Below are 11,497 nucleotides of genomic sequence, written 5' to 3'. Positions count from 1 at the left end.
AAATTGAACAAAACGTTAAATTATAGAAGTTAATTTGAAAATATATATTAAAAGTCGACAGATAACGTTAACAGTAGGCGGAACCAATCAAGCAGGCGGAACCTTTATTTGGATCGTAAATGCTCGTTTCCGATCGGTCCATGGAACACAACCGGAACAGCATGCGAATATGGCGTTCGTATTACCGTTCGGATTTCATGGAAACAGATTAACTCTACAAATGTATTTTTGTATGTAAATACATTCTCACTTAAACGTCATATTATGGTGGTTAAACCATAGAATAAGCCATGGAGTGTGATATTCTGGACTCTTTGGAGCAACTCGGGTGAGTCGACAGCCCACGAGATAGCATGCTAACATGTAGCTTTTCATTGTCGGTCTCTCGCCATGTTAACGTTGTCTATAACTCGGCTCCAAAATGTCCTAATTAAAATGTTTCTCCCGCTCAGCTATGACGGTCCCCTGACTGAGGAGACGGCGTTGCTCCAAGCCGCGAAGAGTGGCCTGTCGTCTGCTGAGTATGTGGACCTGTGCCGATGGTTGGTGTCCCGTTTGAAGCCACTATGTAACTTGGAGGAGAGCATCACTACTGGTCCAGGTGAATTCAAAATGACTTGAATCGACTCTTTATCGCTATAAAATGAAACGCTTGGCAAATTTTTGCTAGTGGTTGCTTAGCGACCAAACAGATAGTCGCCTGATTCCTTGTCAGTAAAACCAAATGTCCCTACAGAGGACTTGGACAGCCTGGAGGTGGACATGAGGGGCTTGCTGAAGGAACTTTGCTGTCCGTATGAAGTGTCAGCCATACTAAAGGGAAACTCTAAAGACCATCTCAAGGTTGTCCGTAAGTTACTACTCAAGCTCATCATGCAGTCAAATTCTGATGAACCTGAATCGGCTCATCATTTATCTGGACCTTTTTTTCCTTTACGTCCAGTGTGCTTTTTCATTTCATACGCAGTACAGCTAATTATGTTTTTTGTGTAGTGTTTTTAAGCTCAGAACTTCAGGCGGCGCAGATTGCCGTCAGCAGACGAGGCGACGTTCAGGGAAAAAGCGTAGTCTCAGCATCGCTGGAGCTACGGGAAATCTGCAGCACCTTGAACATTTCACTGTGCAAGGGCCAGGATGGTTTGGATGTCCTGTCTAGCATTCAAAACAAGGTGAGACTCTACTAGAATCCTCTACGCTAAATTTGCAAAGGTACAAAAACAGCTGGAATGTGTCACTACAGGTGGATACACTTGTTGGCAAGTGCCCGAATGGTATAGTGGGAAAGCCGGCGTTGAAGAAAGGCCTCAGCAAAGAACAGTGGGTATGTGATGATGATGGTTGGACCTTGTGCGTTGAGAGATCTTTCAAGAAAATAATCTCATAAATGCTATAATGTGGTGTGTGGTTTTGTCCTCACACAGGAGAAGCTCCACAGCATGAACGCAGTCATGTCGACAGAGTACGAATGTCGGCGCAGGATGCTCATCAAGCGCCTGGATGTCACCATTCAGTCGTTCGGGTGGTCAGACAGGGCCAAGGTAAGTTCATTTGTTAGCTTACAGCTCAACCTCCAAAGATGAACGTCCTGAAATTGGTAGTGTTCGAGTTCAGCTGACATGATCTGGGAAATTTACAGGCGCCCTTTTTCTTTGGCATTTTGTTTTGTGTGATGTCACCACAGAAAGTTACCAGTGATGACAAAGAGGAAAAGTATGATGACAACCATAGAGCAGAAAGTGGATCTTTTTGCATCGTAGCAGTAGCGTAGCCACCAGAGGTACACCCAGGTACTAGAAACACCCCAGGCAATTGTTTTATTCTACTACAGTGAACCTCCACATGTTCACAGTGCCACATTTGCCAGTTTTTTTAATCCTGAAAAAAAAACTATTGCTATTTTTTTTTCTCAGGCCAAATTCATGTCTAATGTAAAAAATACACTGCATTAACACAATCTTGAGGGATGAGCCTCATCTAGTCTGGTCATAGCCATAATGAATTACAAAAAGGCTATGTCGCCCTCTTGTGGCAGTTATAACCAATTACAAGCCTTTTTTCCAGCCAGATAGAATTAGATGCAGATTTTTGCTCCTTATTCCTAAAGGTTCTAGTATTATAAACTTTTTTCATCAGGTTTTCAATTTGTGTGTCGTTTTGTAGTTTTATGTTATATTCCTTTAGCTTATCCATCTGTGTCTATGATTAAATGTTTTCCTTTTTGTATTCAGGCCAAGGTTGACAGCATGGCCCAAGCGTACCAGCCCAAGAGACACGCACTCAGGGCCGAAGTTTCGGTGGACACCGCCGCCCTGCTGGCCGCCAGAGAGGACATATGCAACGTGGTCAAGACCAGCAGCGGCGCCAGCAGGCAGAACACCACCTGTGCCGTCAACAAGGTAACATATAAGATGTCAACATCTTCTTCCGTGGATCAAATACTTGTTTTGAACTCAGCCGTTCAGCTTCTTTGTCATGTGTGTTTAGTTAGTGTAATAATATCTAAAAACAACAGTAGGGACCTCGCAGCATTCGCTTCTCGAGCCCGAATAAAAGAATGTACTCGTAGATCCCAACATCACTCATTTGTCACTTGCGCGTATTCATCAGATCCAAATGGGAAGAGTTCCGGACCGAGGTGGACGCCCCTCAGAGATAGAACCCCCGCTGCCTGAGATGCCCACTTGGCAGGCAAGGCAAGACAGAGGTGGATGGGGTGGAGGAGGAAGAGGTTGGGATGGAGGAGGTGCTAGTGGATGGGGAGGAGGACGAGGAGGTAGGCGCGGTGGACATGGCGGAAAGCGAAGACGGTACCAGTATTGATTTAATGTGCTGTTATTCTTTTTAATGACTCGTCAAAACGTTTAAATAAATTGAACAGGACCCCAGTCTGTCGTGGATTATGAACTTGCTGACACTTTTGTAACAGTAGACATCAACCTCAGTAACCTCACAACGTATTCGCTCATGGAATAGTATCGTTATTTGACACCATGTCGTTTTTTTGCATCATAGATTTTATACAGTTTGTACAGTAAACACACAACACTCACATTGTGTACGTTCTCAACAAATACATGGACAGACGGATACCAAAATAAATGTTTTCCACTAAGACTCCATCAGTGTTTTGGGGGATGGGGGGGATCTGAAACCCTGAAGCAAATGTAGAAAGTCTTAAAAGTCACACAGTGTCATGATGCATGCATGCATGCGTTTTCTGCTTTTGACTTCCTACTTGCAGTTCAGCACGCGCAGAAACACCACACAAACTCTTTCACTGCAATCAAACGTTCCTTCATCTTAAAATATAAAAAAAAAATACAGTCTGCAGGCACTATTCAAATGTTTAAATTAAAAGTTTAAAACAAATCTTTTTTTTTTCCATTGTCACCTTCCACTTGGTTCGTCGCGATAGTTTTGATGTAGCTCAAGCGCTACAACGCAGTGCTGTTCAAAGTGCTTTATACAGCAAAAGTCCAAAAACAAAACACTATAATACTGTTAAGAGTTGTGGGTCAGCCCAGTAGTAGCACAGAACACATCTTTGGGACTTCTCAGATGAGCCGGGAGTTGCGGAGGTACTGGACTAGCACCTTGTAGATGAAGGTGTACTGGGACAAGGTCTGGACCATCATCATCCTCTGCTGGCGTAGCTTCATCAACACTGTCTTAATGTCCAGCATCTGTGGAAATAATTGAAGAGGTGAGGAAAATGATCTGGCTACCACTTGATGTTCTTGATAAATATTTGCTGACCACATTTTTCCAACTCTTAGCTCCAGTGTGGATGCCTCCCGCTTACCTCGTTGTGCTCTAGGCAGGCGATCATGATCTCGGACAAGATGACCACGCCGCTGCGTCCCACTCCGGCGCTGCAGTGCACCAGTACGGGCAGGTTGCTGTTCTTTGGCTCACTGATGCTGTTGGTGTGCCTCCGCACCGACTGGATCTCCTCCAGGTAAGCTGGAAACACCACCACACGCCAACATGAAGCCTTGAAAGCAACCAAAATAGTTCGGAGAAAACTCTCGGTACTCACTGAGGAAGCCTTTGAAATCGTCGGGACAGCCGTGGTCTGGCCAGTCTGTGTACTGCAGGTGCCACACGGTCCTCTCCTGGCCCATCACCAGGTGTTTGATCTTCAAGCCCGTGGTGGCGTAGCAGCCCGACTCGGTGCGGAAGCGCGTGGTGATCTTGAAGCGGCCGTACGTTACAGTGTTGTGCCGCGAGCCCAGACGAGGCCAGTAACGGAAGCTCTTTTCTCGCCCGCTCTCCTGTGCAAAAGATGAGACGCTAGCGTTTAAAAAACGTAGAGACGGAACAAACCGGTGCTAAAAACAATCAACGTACCTCTTCGGCGGTAACCATGGCAATGATGGCGACGCCTTGCTCCCATACCATCTGCCAGAAGTCCTGGCATGTGTTGGAAAGCGGCCCCTGGCTGGCGATGTAGTTCCACTCGTGTCCTCCAACGTTAACCTGCCGGGAGAAAAGACGAACACTTCCTCTTTCAAAAACAACAATTTAAGAGTAAAACCTGTTACACCACAAGCCTCCCGACACTCGCTCACGTCACTACGTGCCGCGCATTTTTCCGGACTCTTGTGTTTTTTGTTCTCACAGATAACCGTTAAGCCTACGAAATGCGAGAGATTCTTGGCGAGTCATCAGGTTTCACTAGAACCGCAGAAATGTAAAAAACTCAAGAAGATCTCCTCGGACTGTGGGAGCTCTTACTTTAATGTGTGAGGCGTTGATGTAGCCCGTGTTGTTCTCCTTGGTGGGCACCAGCTCCACGCGGGTGTCATCGTAAGGCAGCACGTCTTGGAAGCGGTTCTTGTCTGCGCTCTCGGCCATTTGGGCCACGGTGCACTCGGCCGCCGGGCGACACTTGGGGATGCTCTCGTACTCTTTCAGCAGCTCGCCCATCTCCATGTGCTGCTCCAGGATTTTGCACTGAAACAAAATATCTATTATAAAACCGGTCGACTTCTCTCCCAACAAGCTTAGCAAGATTTTGGGAGGGAAATCCCACAAAGCAAAATTATGTCACAGTTTCTCTATAACTAGTCTAGTCTACTTTGGTGTTGCAATTTTCTTGTATTATTTAACAATTTATTATTTAAATCTTGTTTGCCCGGGTGTGATTCATGTACGTGTTATTGAGGCTAGTATGCTAGCTACCGTTGACGTAGAAGGAGTGAACGAGGCTAACCAGTTCCGCTCGAACCGAGTCAAATTTCGCAAAGTGTTCAAATTCATTCCTACCCGCTCGTCGTTGGAGTCTCGTTCCCGCTCGTCTTTGGCTTCGCTTTGCGTCGGGTGCCTGGACATTGACAGGCCGTTGAGATGAGCCACCTTCAGGGGCCCCATCTTCCTCGTATCCGAGCGCACGCTCTTCTTCATGCCCTGGCGTGGGGAGACGAGTACATTTAGGAGGTTATGGTGAGGGCGACTGTCGCAGTCAGCGAAGGGAGTTCGTTTTGAGGGTGGAGACGAGTTGTCTCGGACGACGGCACCGCTGGGAGCACTTCTGGTGAAATGTCACCCGGCCGGTTTCTCAATGTACTTCTTTCGAGTGTCGTAGCACAGCTGATGTCACGCCGATACAATGCTGATGTTGAGATTTAATGTGCCCGCGGCGAAGAGCAAGTGACAGCAAAGGAAACAAAAAAAAAAAAAGACCTACCGGTGGAGGTAAACCTTCGATGGTCTTCTTGGCCTGAGGCACGTCAGACACAGGCCTCTTCTTGAAGTCCTTCTTGGACTTGTGCTTGGCCTCGCCGCTCAGGTCTCCCTCTGACACCGAGGGCATGATTCGGTGCCCTTGCCGCACATCGCGCAAGTACAGAGGCTCGGTCTCGTGGATCAGAGGGTGGACTTTGTAGGTGAGGGCGGCAGCTAGCATAGGGTCCAGAGATGAGCCAATGGGATAAGCAGGGGGTGGCTCAGGAGGGGTCTGTTGTTGAGGAGCCATGAAGATACGTTGCGGAGGTTCCTCTTCGGGGATGATAGCGTCGTGAGAGAGCGGCGTGTGGCGCCCTGCGTCATCTTCAAACTCCTCCTCGTCGCCACTGCTGTGCACCAGCATGGTGGCGTCGGAGAGGGACTTCTTGTGTCCGTACTGTACGTCTTCCTTGTCACTCCTGTCTTCTGTCTTGGCACGCTCCAAGAACACGTTGAGCTGGGAACCCTGCGAGCGACCTCCGCGCGGGGCCGGAGGAGGCGTGACCGCCTCGACGGCCGAAGTCGACACGTGCCGCTCTTTCAGCCGCATGCCCTCGAGGCTCTGCGCTAGCCCGGCTATCTCGATGGAGTTGCGCTTCTGAGCGTGGTAAGGGGGTCTGTGCACGGGTCCGCTTAAAAGCGGCTCGGATACCTCCTGCAGAGAGTGCGCCACAGGCAGGCTGTCCTCCTGGAAAGTCTGGACAGAATGGTGCACACGGCGTGTGATGATCAGATCTGGGTTACTGCTGCTGACGTGGAGGTGGCGCGACAGGTCCGGCGTGCTGTTGGCGGGCCGAGGGTGGGCGTACGGGTACGGCGGAGGCGGTCTGTACACCTGCGTCTTCATAATGTTGGCGGCCGGATACTCTTGGGCTTGCTGCAGCTGGACGTTGGTGAGCTCCGGCACACTGACGGCTCCCACCACGGGTCTCCTCTCGATGGGATAAGCGTGGTACGGCGACGGGCCGTGGAAGCTGGAGCCCGTGTGGAAGGGATAGTGGTGGTGGTGCTGGGTGGCGCCACCGTGCTCCCCTCGGATTTCGGGCTGGCTGTAAACGAGAGGGTCCGGCCTGCTGTAAGCGTACGAGTTCCCGATGTTCAGGTTCCTCATGGAGTGGCTTTGCCGGTGCTCCTGGGACAAAAGCATCCCACCGCCGCCACCTCGGCTCTTCTGCCGCATGACCGTCTCGTAGTCTGGAGTGGCTCGGTAGGAAGGCGGGATGAGGGCGCTGTGGCGGTGCGAGGGCACGTAGTCAGGCCGGGTGATGTCGCTGGTGATGGAGGGGTTGGAGGACATGGGCGAGGGCTGGAGGTAGTGCTGAGGGTTAGTCAGGGAGCTGGTGCTGTGGGCGCTGTACACGCTGCCGTTACGCAAGCGCCCGCCGCCGCCGTAATCCAGAGGTGGGCAGTCCAGGCTGGTTTGGGAGTGGTAGCAGTAACCGTTCTGGCTGTTCATGTACAGGTTATCTGTAAAAGAGCAACACGTCCGGAATTAGCGACCATGACGAACGCTGACACAAGACGATTAAAGTTACCTTGCGATGACGTGTAAGGTTCCGTGAAGTGGCCGTTGTAGTGCATTTGTGGCGGGGGCATCATGTAGCCCTGAGGCTTTGGCTGCTATTCGGGGGGGGGTAAAAAAAAAAAAAAGATGAACTAGTAGTCCTAAGTAGCTAACTAGTCTTTGCTCCAAGTTGACAAGAATGTGCATTTAACTCACCAGGGACAATCGTGTTGACGATCTACGTCTGACCGGGTTGACGACTGTGGACTGTGTTTGTCTGGGGAGAAAAAAGTCAGTCAACCACAAACTATAATGTATTACTTCAAAGGTCACTTAAATGCTAGTAATACTTGTTTTTATTTACTAGAACGCCTGAGACGCAGTCTTACTTTTAGGAGCGAACTTGTCTGAAGTCGCACATTCGTGATATTGCCTTTTTTCAAATGATCGCTGCTTTAAAAATAGCTAGCGCCGCCATTTGCAAAACAAACGTCTTAATTTATTCACTGCCAGCCCTCAAAGTGAACGTACTGAGTAACTTAGCGTATCTCTATAATTAGCTGCCGTGGTCGCTTGCCGTACTTAAATTTGAAACGTGCTACTTGGCTAACTGCGCTGCTCACCCCTTATTTGAAGGCAGAGAGGGACGAGAGAGCATTGGAAAACGAGGAAAGGCAAGAGTGAGGAGGGACTTCTGGGAGCCTTCGGGAGGCATGGGTTCACACTCCTCCCTGAGGAGGAGGGCGGGGGGTTGAGGTGAAGGAGGTCAGAGAAGTGAGCCTTGCGTCACTTGGGAGTGGCGCTCGGCAGACAAGCGACAAAAGAGCCAGGAAGTGGGCTAGACGTGTGAAACTTACAGGCTGCTCTTGTTGAGCTTATAAAACTTGAGTCTGGCCAGACACATGCGACACACGTATTTGGAAGTTTCCATGTCCTCCTGCGGTAGAAAAAAAAAAAAAAAGAGCAAGTGAAAACGTCCCCAGAGAGGATTGCAGCTGAGAGTGCATTCCGACAGCACGCACAGAGCTTCAGCTGACGCGACGTGGCTTTTATGACCCAGACGACAGCAGCAGGGGCAGGGGCAGCGACAACAACAACATTGTTGTGACTGCCTGAGCCTAATTCCAATAAGAGAGCGCAATGTTGAGAGAGAGAGAGAGAGAGACTTACGGTCTGGAACTGGACACTCTCTTCTCTGTTGAGCAACTCCAAGGCAAAGAAAGACCTGTTGTGACTCATGTTGTTAATTTCATTCCACCTGCACGGCCAATTCAAGCAAAAAAGAAAGGGAGAGAACATATGATGTCATTGCAGTCGCAGCAAAACGCTCAATAGCGAGCATTTGTGTCATACACAATGTTTACGGAGCGCTCGTTCTGCCGGACTCGGCCAATCGGTTTGAGTGGAAGAGAACATTACCGGAATAAATGAAGAGGTCTGCCATTTTTGTGTTTGACAAAAATGCCGTCCAGGCAGGAGCCCAACGTCACATCCGTGCCCGTGTTGTCCTGTTTAGGCAACATGACAAAGGTGACTCACGTCATAAAAGCTTGACTTTTTTTTTTTTTTCTTCCGTAGGCTAGCTGCAACCAACCTTGGCTTGATAGCTCTCGTGGCCGTAGCCCTCCATTTTCTCCACCTCTTGCATGTACAACATCTCGGCCTCCGGGGACGACAGACCCCTGAGAACAATACAAGTCCGGTCTAGTTAATGGAAACATGATGGAAAAGTACATTCTCATCTTGTAATCCAATATTTGGACATCTCGTGCTTTTAGTCACGGTCAGATTACTCTGACTGATGCTAATTAGCGCTTTTTCCACTCACTAGTCTCGAAACCAAACCATCCTGTTTACATTCTTGAGACCAATAAGAAACAGGAGCGCCCCGTGGCGTTTGAAACATTCAACTGATGACAACAGGGACTCGTGACAAGCGCTCTCACCTGTAAGACTGATAGAGACGGGCCACTTTCTGAGTGGCCTCCTCCAGAACTTGCTCATCCTGGATCCAGTCCTGCAATGATGCAAACGGGATTACAGAAAATGCCACCAATACTCAAATTATCTTTTGAGAAAATGGCTTACGATGGGGAACAGCGCAAATTTCTGAAGAAACTCCTGAGAATCGTAGCGGTTGAAGTCTCCAAAGTCGGCTGTGATAGGTGGAAAACATGCATGGTGTCAAACAGTGTCGCCGCTGCTAATTGCTAACATTGACGCTACCTTGCACGGCGAGGCTAGCCAAGCGAATGCCTTGTTCTAAAGTGCATGAGATGCGGCCCTCCAGCACGTCCTTCTTCAACTGTAGATAATACTGATATCTGTGAAAGTGGTAAGAAAAAATGAAGTCAATTGAACAATTGTCCGAATCCAGAAAAGAGAATTGACTCAAATACCGTTAAAGCAATGCGTAAGGATCATAATAGTAATTACGTTGTTGACTGCTAACATTACCCTGCTATTGCTAACTGCAACATTTTTCTCTTTCACCTTTGTCTTTCTTAGCATTCATGCAATCTCAACGAACGAGTCATCTTCTTGGAATCTGTTTTGAACTCAACAAAACTTCACCTCGTGATCTCCTGCTGGAGCTGAGCAACACTGGGGATGTAGAACACCACTCCGAAATAGACGGTAGGCTCCACACCGTACTTATCCAACTGCTTCTTCAGCGGTTTTTCCAGGTCGATCCACCTCTGCAGGTTCTGCTTGTTCAGGTACCATAGACTAAAGAACGTTATCTAATACGTGTGAAAAAAAAAAAACACAAACATCATATGACATACACTCTTTGTATATAACAAACCTAATATGGGAAAAGAACAAGCAAAGCTTGTCTATTGCTGACATACCTCTCTTAATTCCAGTCGCTGGGCGACTGCCTCCAAACATTCCTGGCCCGTGCTCTCCACTGACAGCGTGAACTCCACAAACTCGCCATTGAGCTGCTGGATGCGAGTGACCAGGCAGCTCTTGCTAGAAACCGTGTACCGTCTCGTGCGCTTGAGCTTCAAGCCGAAAGGCAAGGGCATGATTCACGCCGGTGGGAGTCTTTCGTGTTTTAGTCTTTGCAAATGACTCGCTTCGCTGTCCCCTCTAATAAGACTTTAGGAATGGTGTCAGTCATGGGGCTCATTATTAGGCAGACCTGAACAGATGACACAAAATATATTAAGATAAAAAGTCATTTTTCTTAAAAGCATCATTCAGTGTGATCTGGCTGTAGTTCTACACCATCACAATATTACAGTCAAGTTAAAGTGATGATTTAGTCTGACTTTGTATTTATAGATTTGGAAATTCACAACTGCAAAAAACAGGACTGCACACGCGTGCATCACCTAATTTGACCAAATATATTAATCAAATCAGTTCAACAGAATTAGCAATCAACTTGGTTTTCCACAGGGACAGTTTTGATTTTAATTTTCAATAGTGATTCGGCCTCCGGACATTAGTCTGATCCAGACGGTCTCAACTGTGGAGCGCTAAATCCCTGCCCGAGGTTCGGAACACACCAAACTTCGCTTCAACTCCCCTACTTGGCATAATGTGCTTTACCGGTATGCGATCGTTAAGATCGTTATGTCAAAGTAATCTTCCATGTACTTTAGATCGTCTCGGTAGTCATCCGATTGAGTATTTACATGCAAAATCTGCAGATTTAGCTTTAGCTCGCTAACACAGGCCCAGCAAGTAGACTACACCCGCGAGTAGCTGACGTCGCCGGTAAATATTTTGGCCGGAGCCGCTCGTCGTTACCGTTGAGCCGCCTGGAGAGTTTAAAGGTCCGGCTCCGAAGACAAGAAGGCTTGAGTCCCAGTGATAGCTCCACCAAAAGGCACCTGCTATTCTTTTAATAATTTAAAAGAATTGCATTAAATCCCAAACGTGTGCGATCCTGGGTAAGGGCAAAAGTGTCACTTCGCGTCCCACTCTGCGTCCTGCATCATTCGGGTTTCAAGCGTGCTTTGCTTCCTGGGATTGGAGGCGCAACAAGTGTCTTCATCCGCGGACCTACAACTTTTCTAAATGTGTTTTATTACTCGATGAAAGCCCAAGAAAAATATAAAGTATACTTAAAAAGTTTTGATTGTAAACAAAATGATACCGCATGGCTTAAATTCATCAACAGGCTTTGATAAAGTATATATTTCTGGCATCGTCGCGGAGGGATACACGGGGATTTTTGTGACCTCAGATAGCTGGAATGCCGAGTGGTGAGAATTCTCCTGGAGGACCAGCTGCCAAGACCTGCTGGCC

At 48.1% G+C, this 11,497-nt stretch overlaps 2 protein-coding genes across 5 annotated transcripts; one reads left to right on the top strand and one right to left on the bottom strand.

Moving 5' to 3' along the window:
* Window positions 1-123: 123 nt before the first annotated feature.
* On the top strand, window positions 124-3,114 carry fam98b (family with sequence similarity 98 member B). Its single transcript, XM_049740486.2, has 8 exons — window positions 124-328; window positions 453-601; window positions 737-850; window positions 994-1,169; window positions 1,241-1,321; window positions 1,422-1,538; window positions 2,229-2,396; window positions 2,608-3,114. Exons 1-8 carry the CDS (start codon window positions 291-293, stop codon window positions 2,818-2,820), a joined length of 1,056 nt encoding a protein of 351 aa, XP_049596443.1. The 5' UTR covers window positions 124-290; the 3' UTR covers window positions 2,821-3,114.
* Window positions 2,821-11,223, bottom strand: ptpn21 (protein tyrosine phosphatase non-receptor type 21). Of its 4 annotated transcripts, none has more exons than XM_049740471.2 (20): window positions 10,997-11,223; window positions 10,087-10,382; window positions 9,806-9,975; window positions 9,458-9,555; window positions 9,320-9,387; window positions 9,178-9,248; window positions 8,826-8,913; window positions 8,651-8,739; window positions 8,402-8,489; window positions 8,089-8,168; window positions 7,855-7,962; window positions 7,448-7,508; window positions 7,263-7,347; window positions 5,690-7,194; window positions 5,269-5,409; window positions 4,738-4,956; window positions 4,351-4,479; window positions 4,040-4,274; window positions 3,803-3,963; window positions 2,821-3,683 (listed from the first exon to the last, which is right to left on the bottom strand). In XM_049740471.2, exons 2-20 carry the CDS (start codon window positions 10,264-10,266, stop codon window positions 3,555-3,557), a joined length of 3,705 nt encoding a protein of 1,234 aa, XP_049596428.1. In that variant the 5' UTR covers window positions 10,267-10,382; window positions 10,997-11,223; the 3' UTR covers window positions 2,821-3,554. The 4 variants fall into 4 exon arrangements, with proteins under 4 accessions (XP_049596428.1, XP_049596429.1, XP_049596430.1 ...); XM_049740472.2 differs by having other exon boundaries at window positions 7,263-7,344; XM_049740473.2 differs by lacking the exon at window positions 7,855-7,962.
* Window positions 11,224-11,497: the final 274 nt, after the last annotated feature.

The sequence above is a fragment of the Syngnathus scovelli genome, chromosome 14 (assembly GCF_024217435.2).
Source record: "Syngnathus scovelli strain Florida chromosome 14, RoL_Ssco_1.2, whole genome shotgun sequence".
NCBI lineage: Eukaryota > Metazoa > Chordata > Actinopteri > Syngnathiformes > Syngnathidae > Syngnathus > Syngnathus scovelli.
The sequence above is the reverse complement of the archived record's forward strand: the minus strand, read 5'-3'. Positions and strand labels throughout refer to the sequence as shown.

Coding starts and splice junctions, on each gene's coding strand:
- fam98b (XM_049740486.2), top strand. CDS start 291: ATGGAGTGTGATATTCTGGACTCTTTGGAGCAACTCGG. Junction 602..736: donor GAGCATCACTACTGGTCCAG/GTGAATTCAAAA, acceptor ATGTCCCTACAG/AGGACTTGGACAGCCTGGAG. Junction 851..993: donor AGACCATCTCAAGGTTGTCC/GTAAGTTACTAC, acceptor TTTTTTGTGTAG/TGTTTTTAAGCTCAGAACTT.
- ptpn21 (XM_049740471.2), bottom strand. CDS start 10,266: ATGCCCTTGCCTTTCGGCTTGAAGCTCAAGCGCACGAGACGGTACACG. Junction 7,963..8,088: donor AAGCTCAACAAGAGCAGCCT/GTAAGTTTCACA, acceptor CCTCCTCCTCAG/GGAGGAGTGTGAACCCATGC. Junction 4,957..5,268: donor GAGACTCCAACGACGAGCGG/GTAGGAATGAAT, acceptor ATTTTGTTTCAG/TGCAAAATCCTGGAGCAGCA.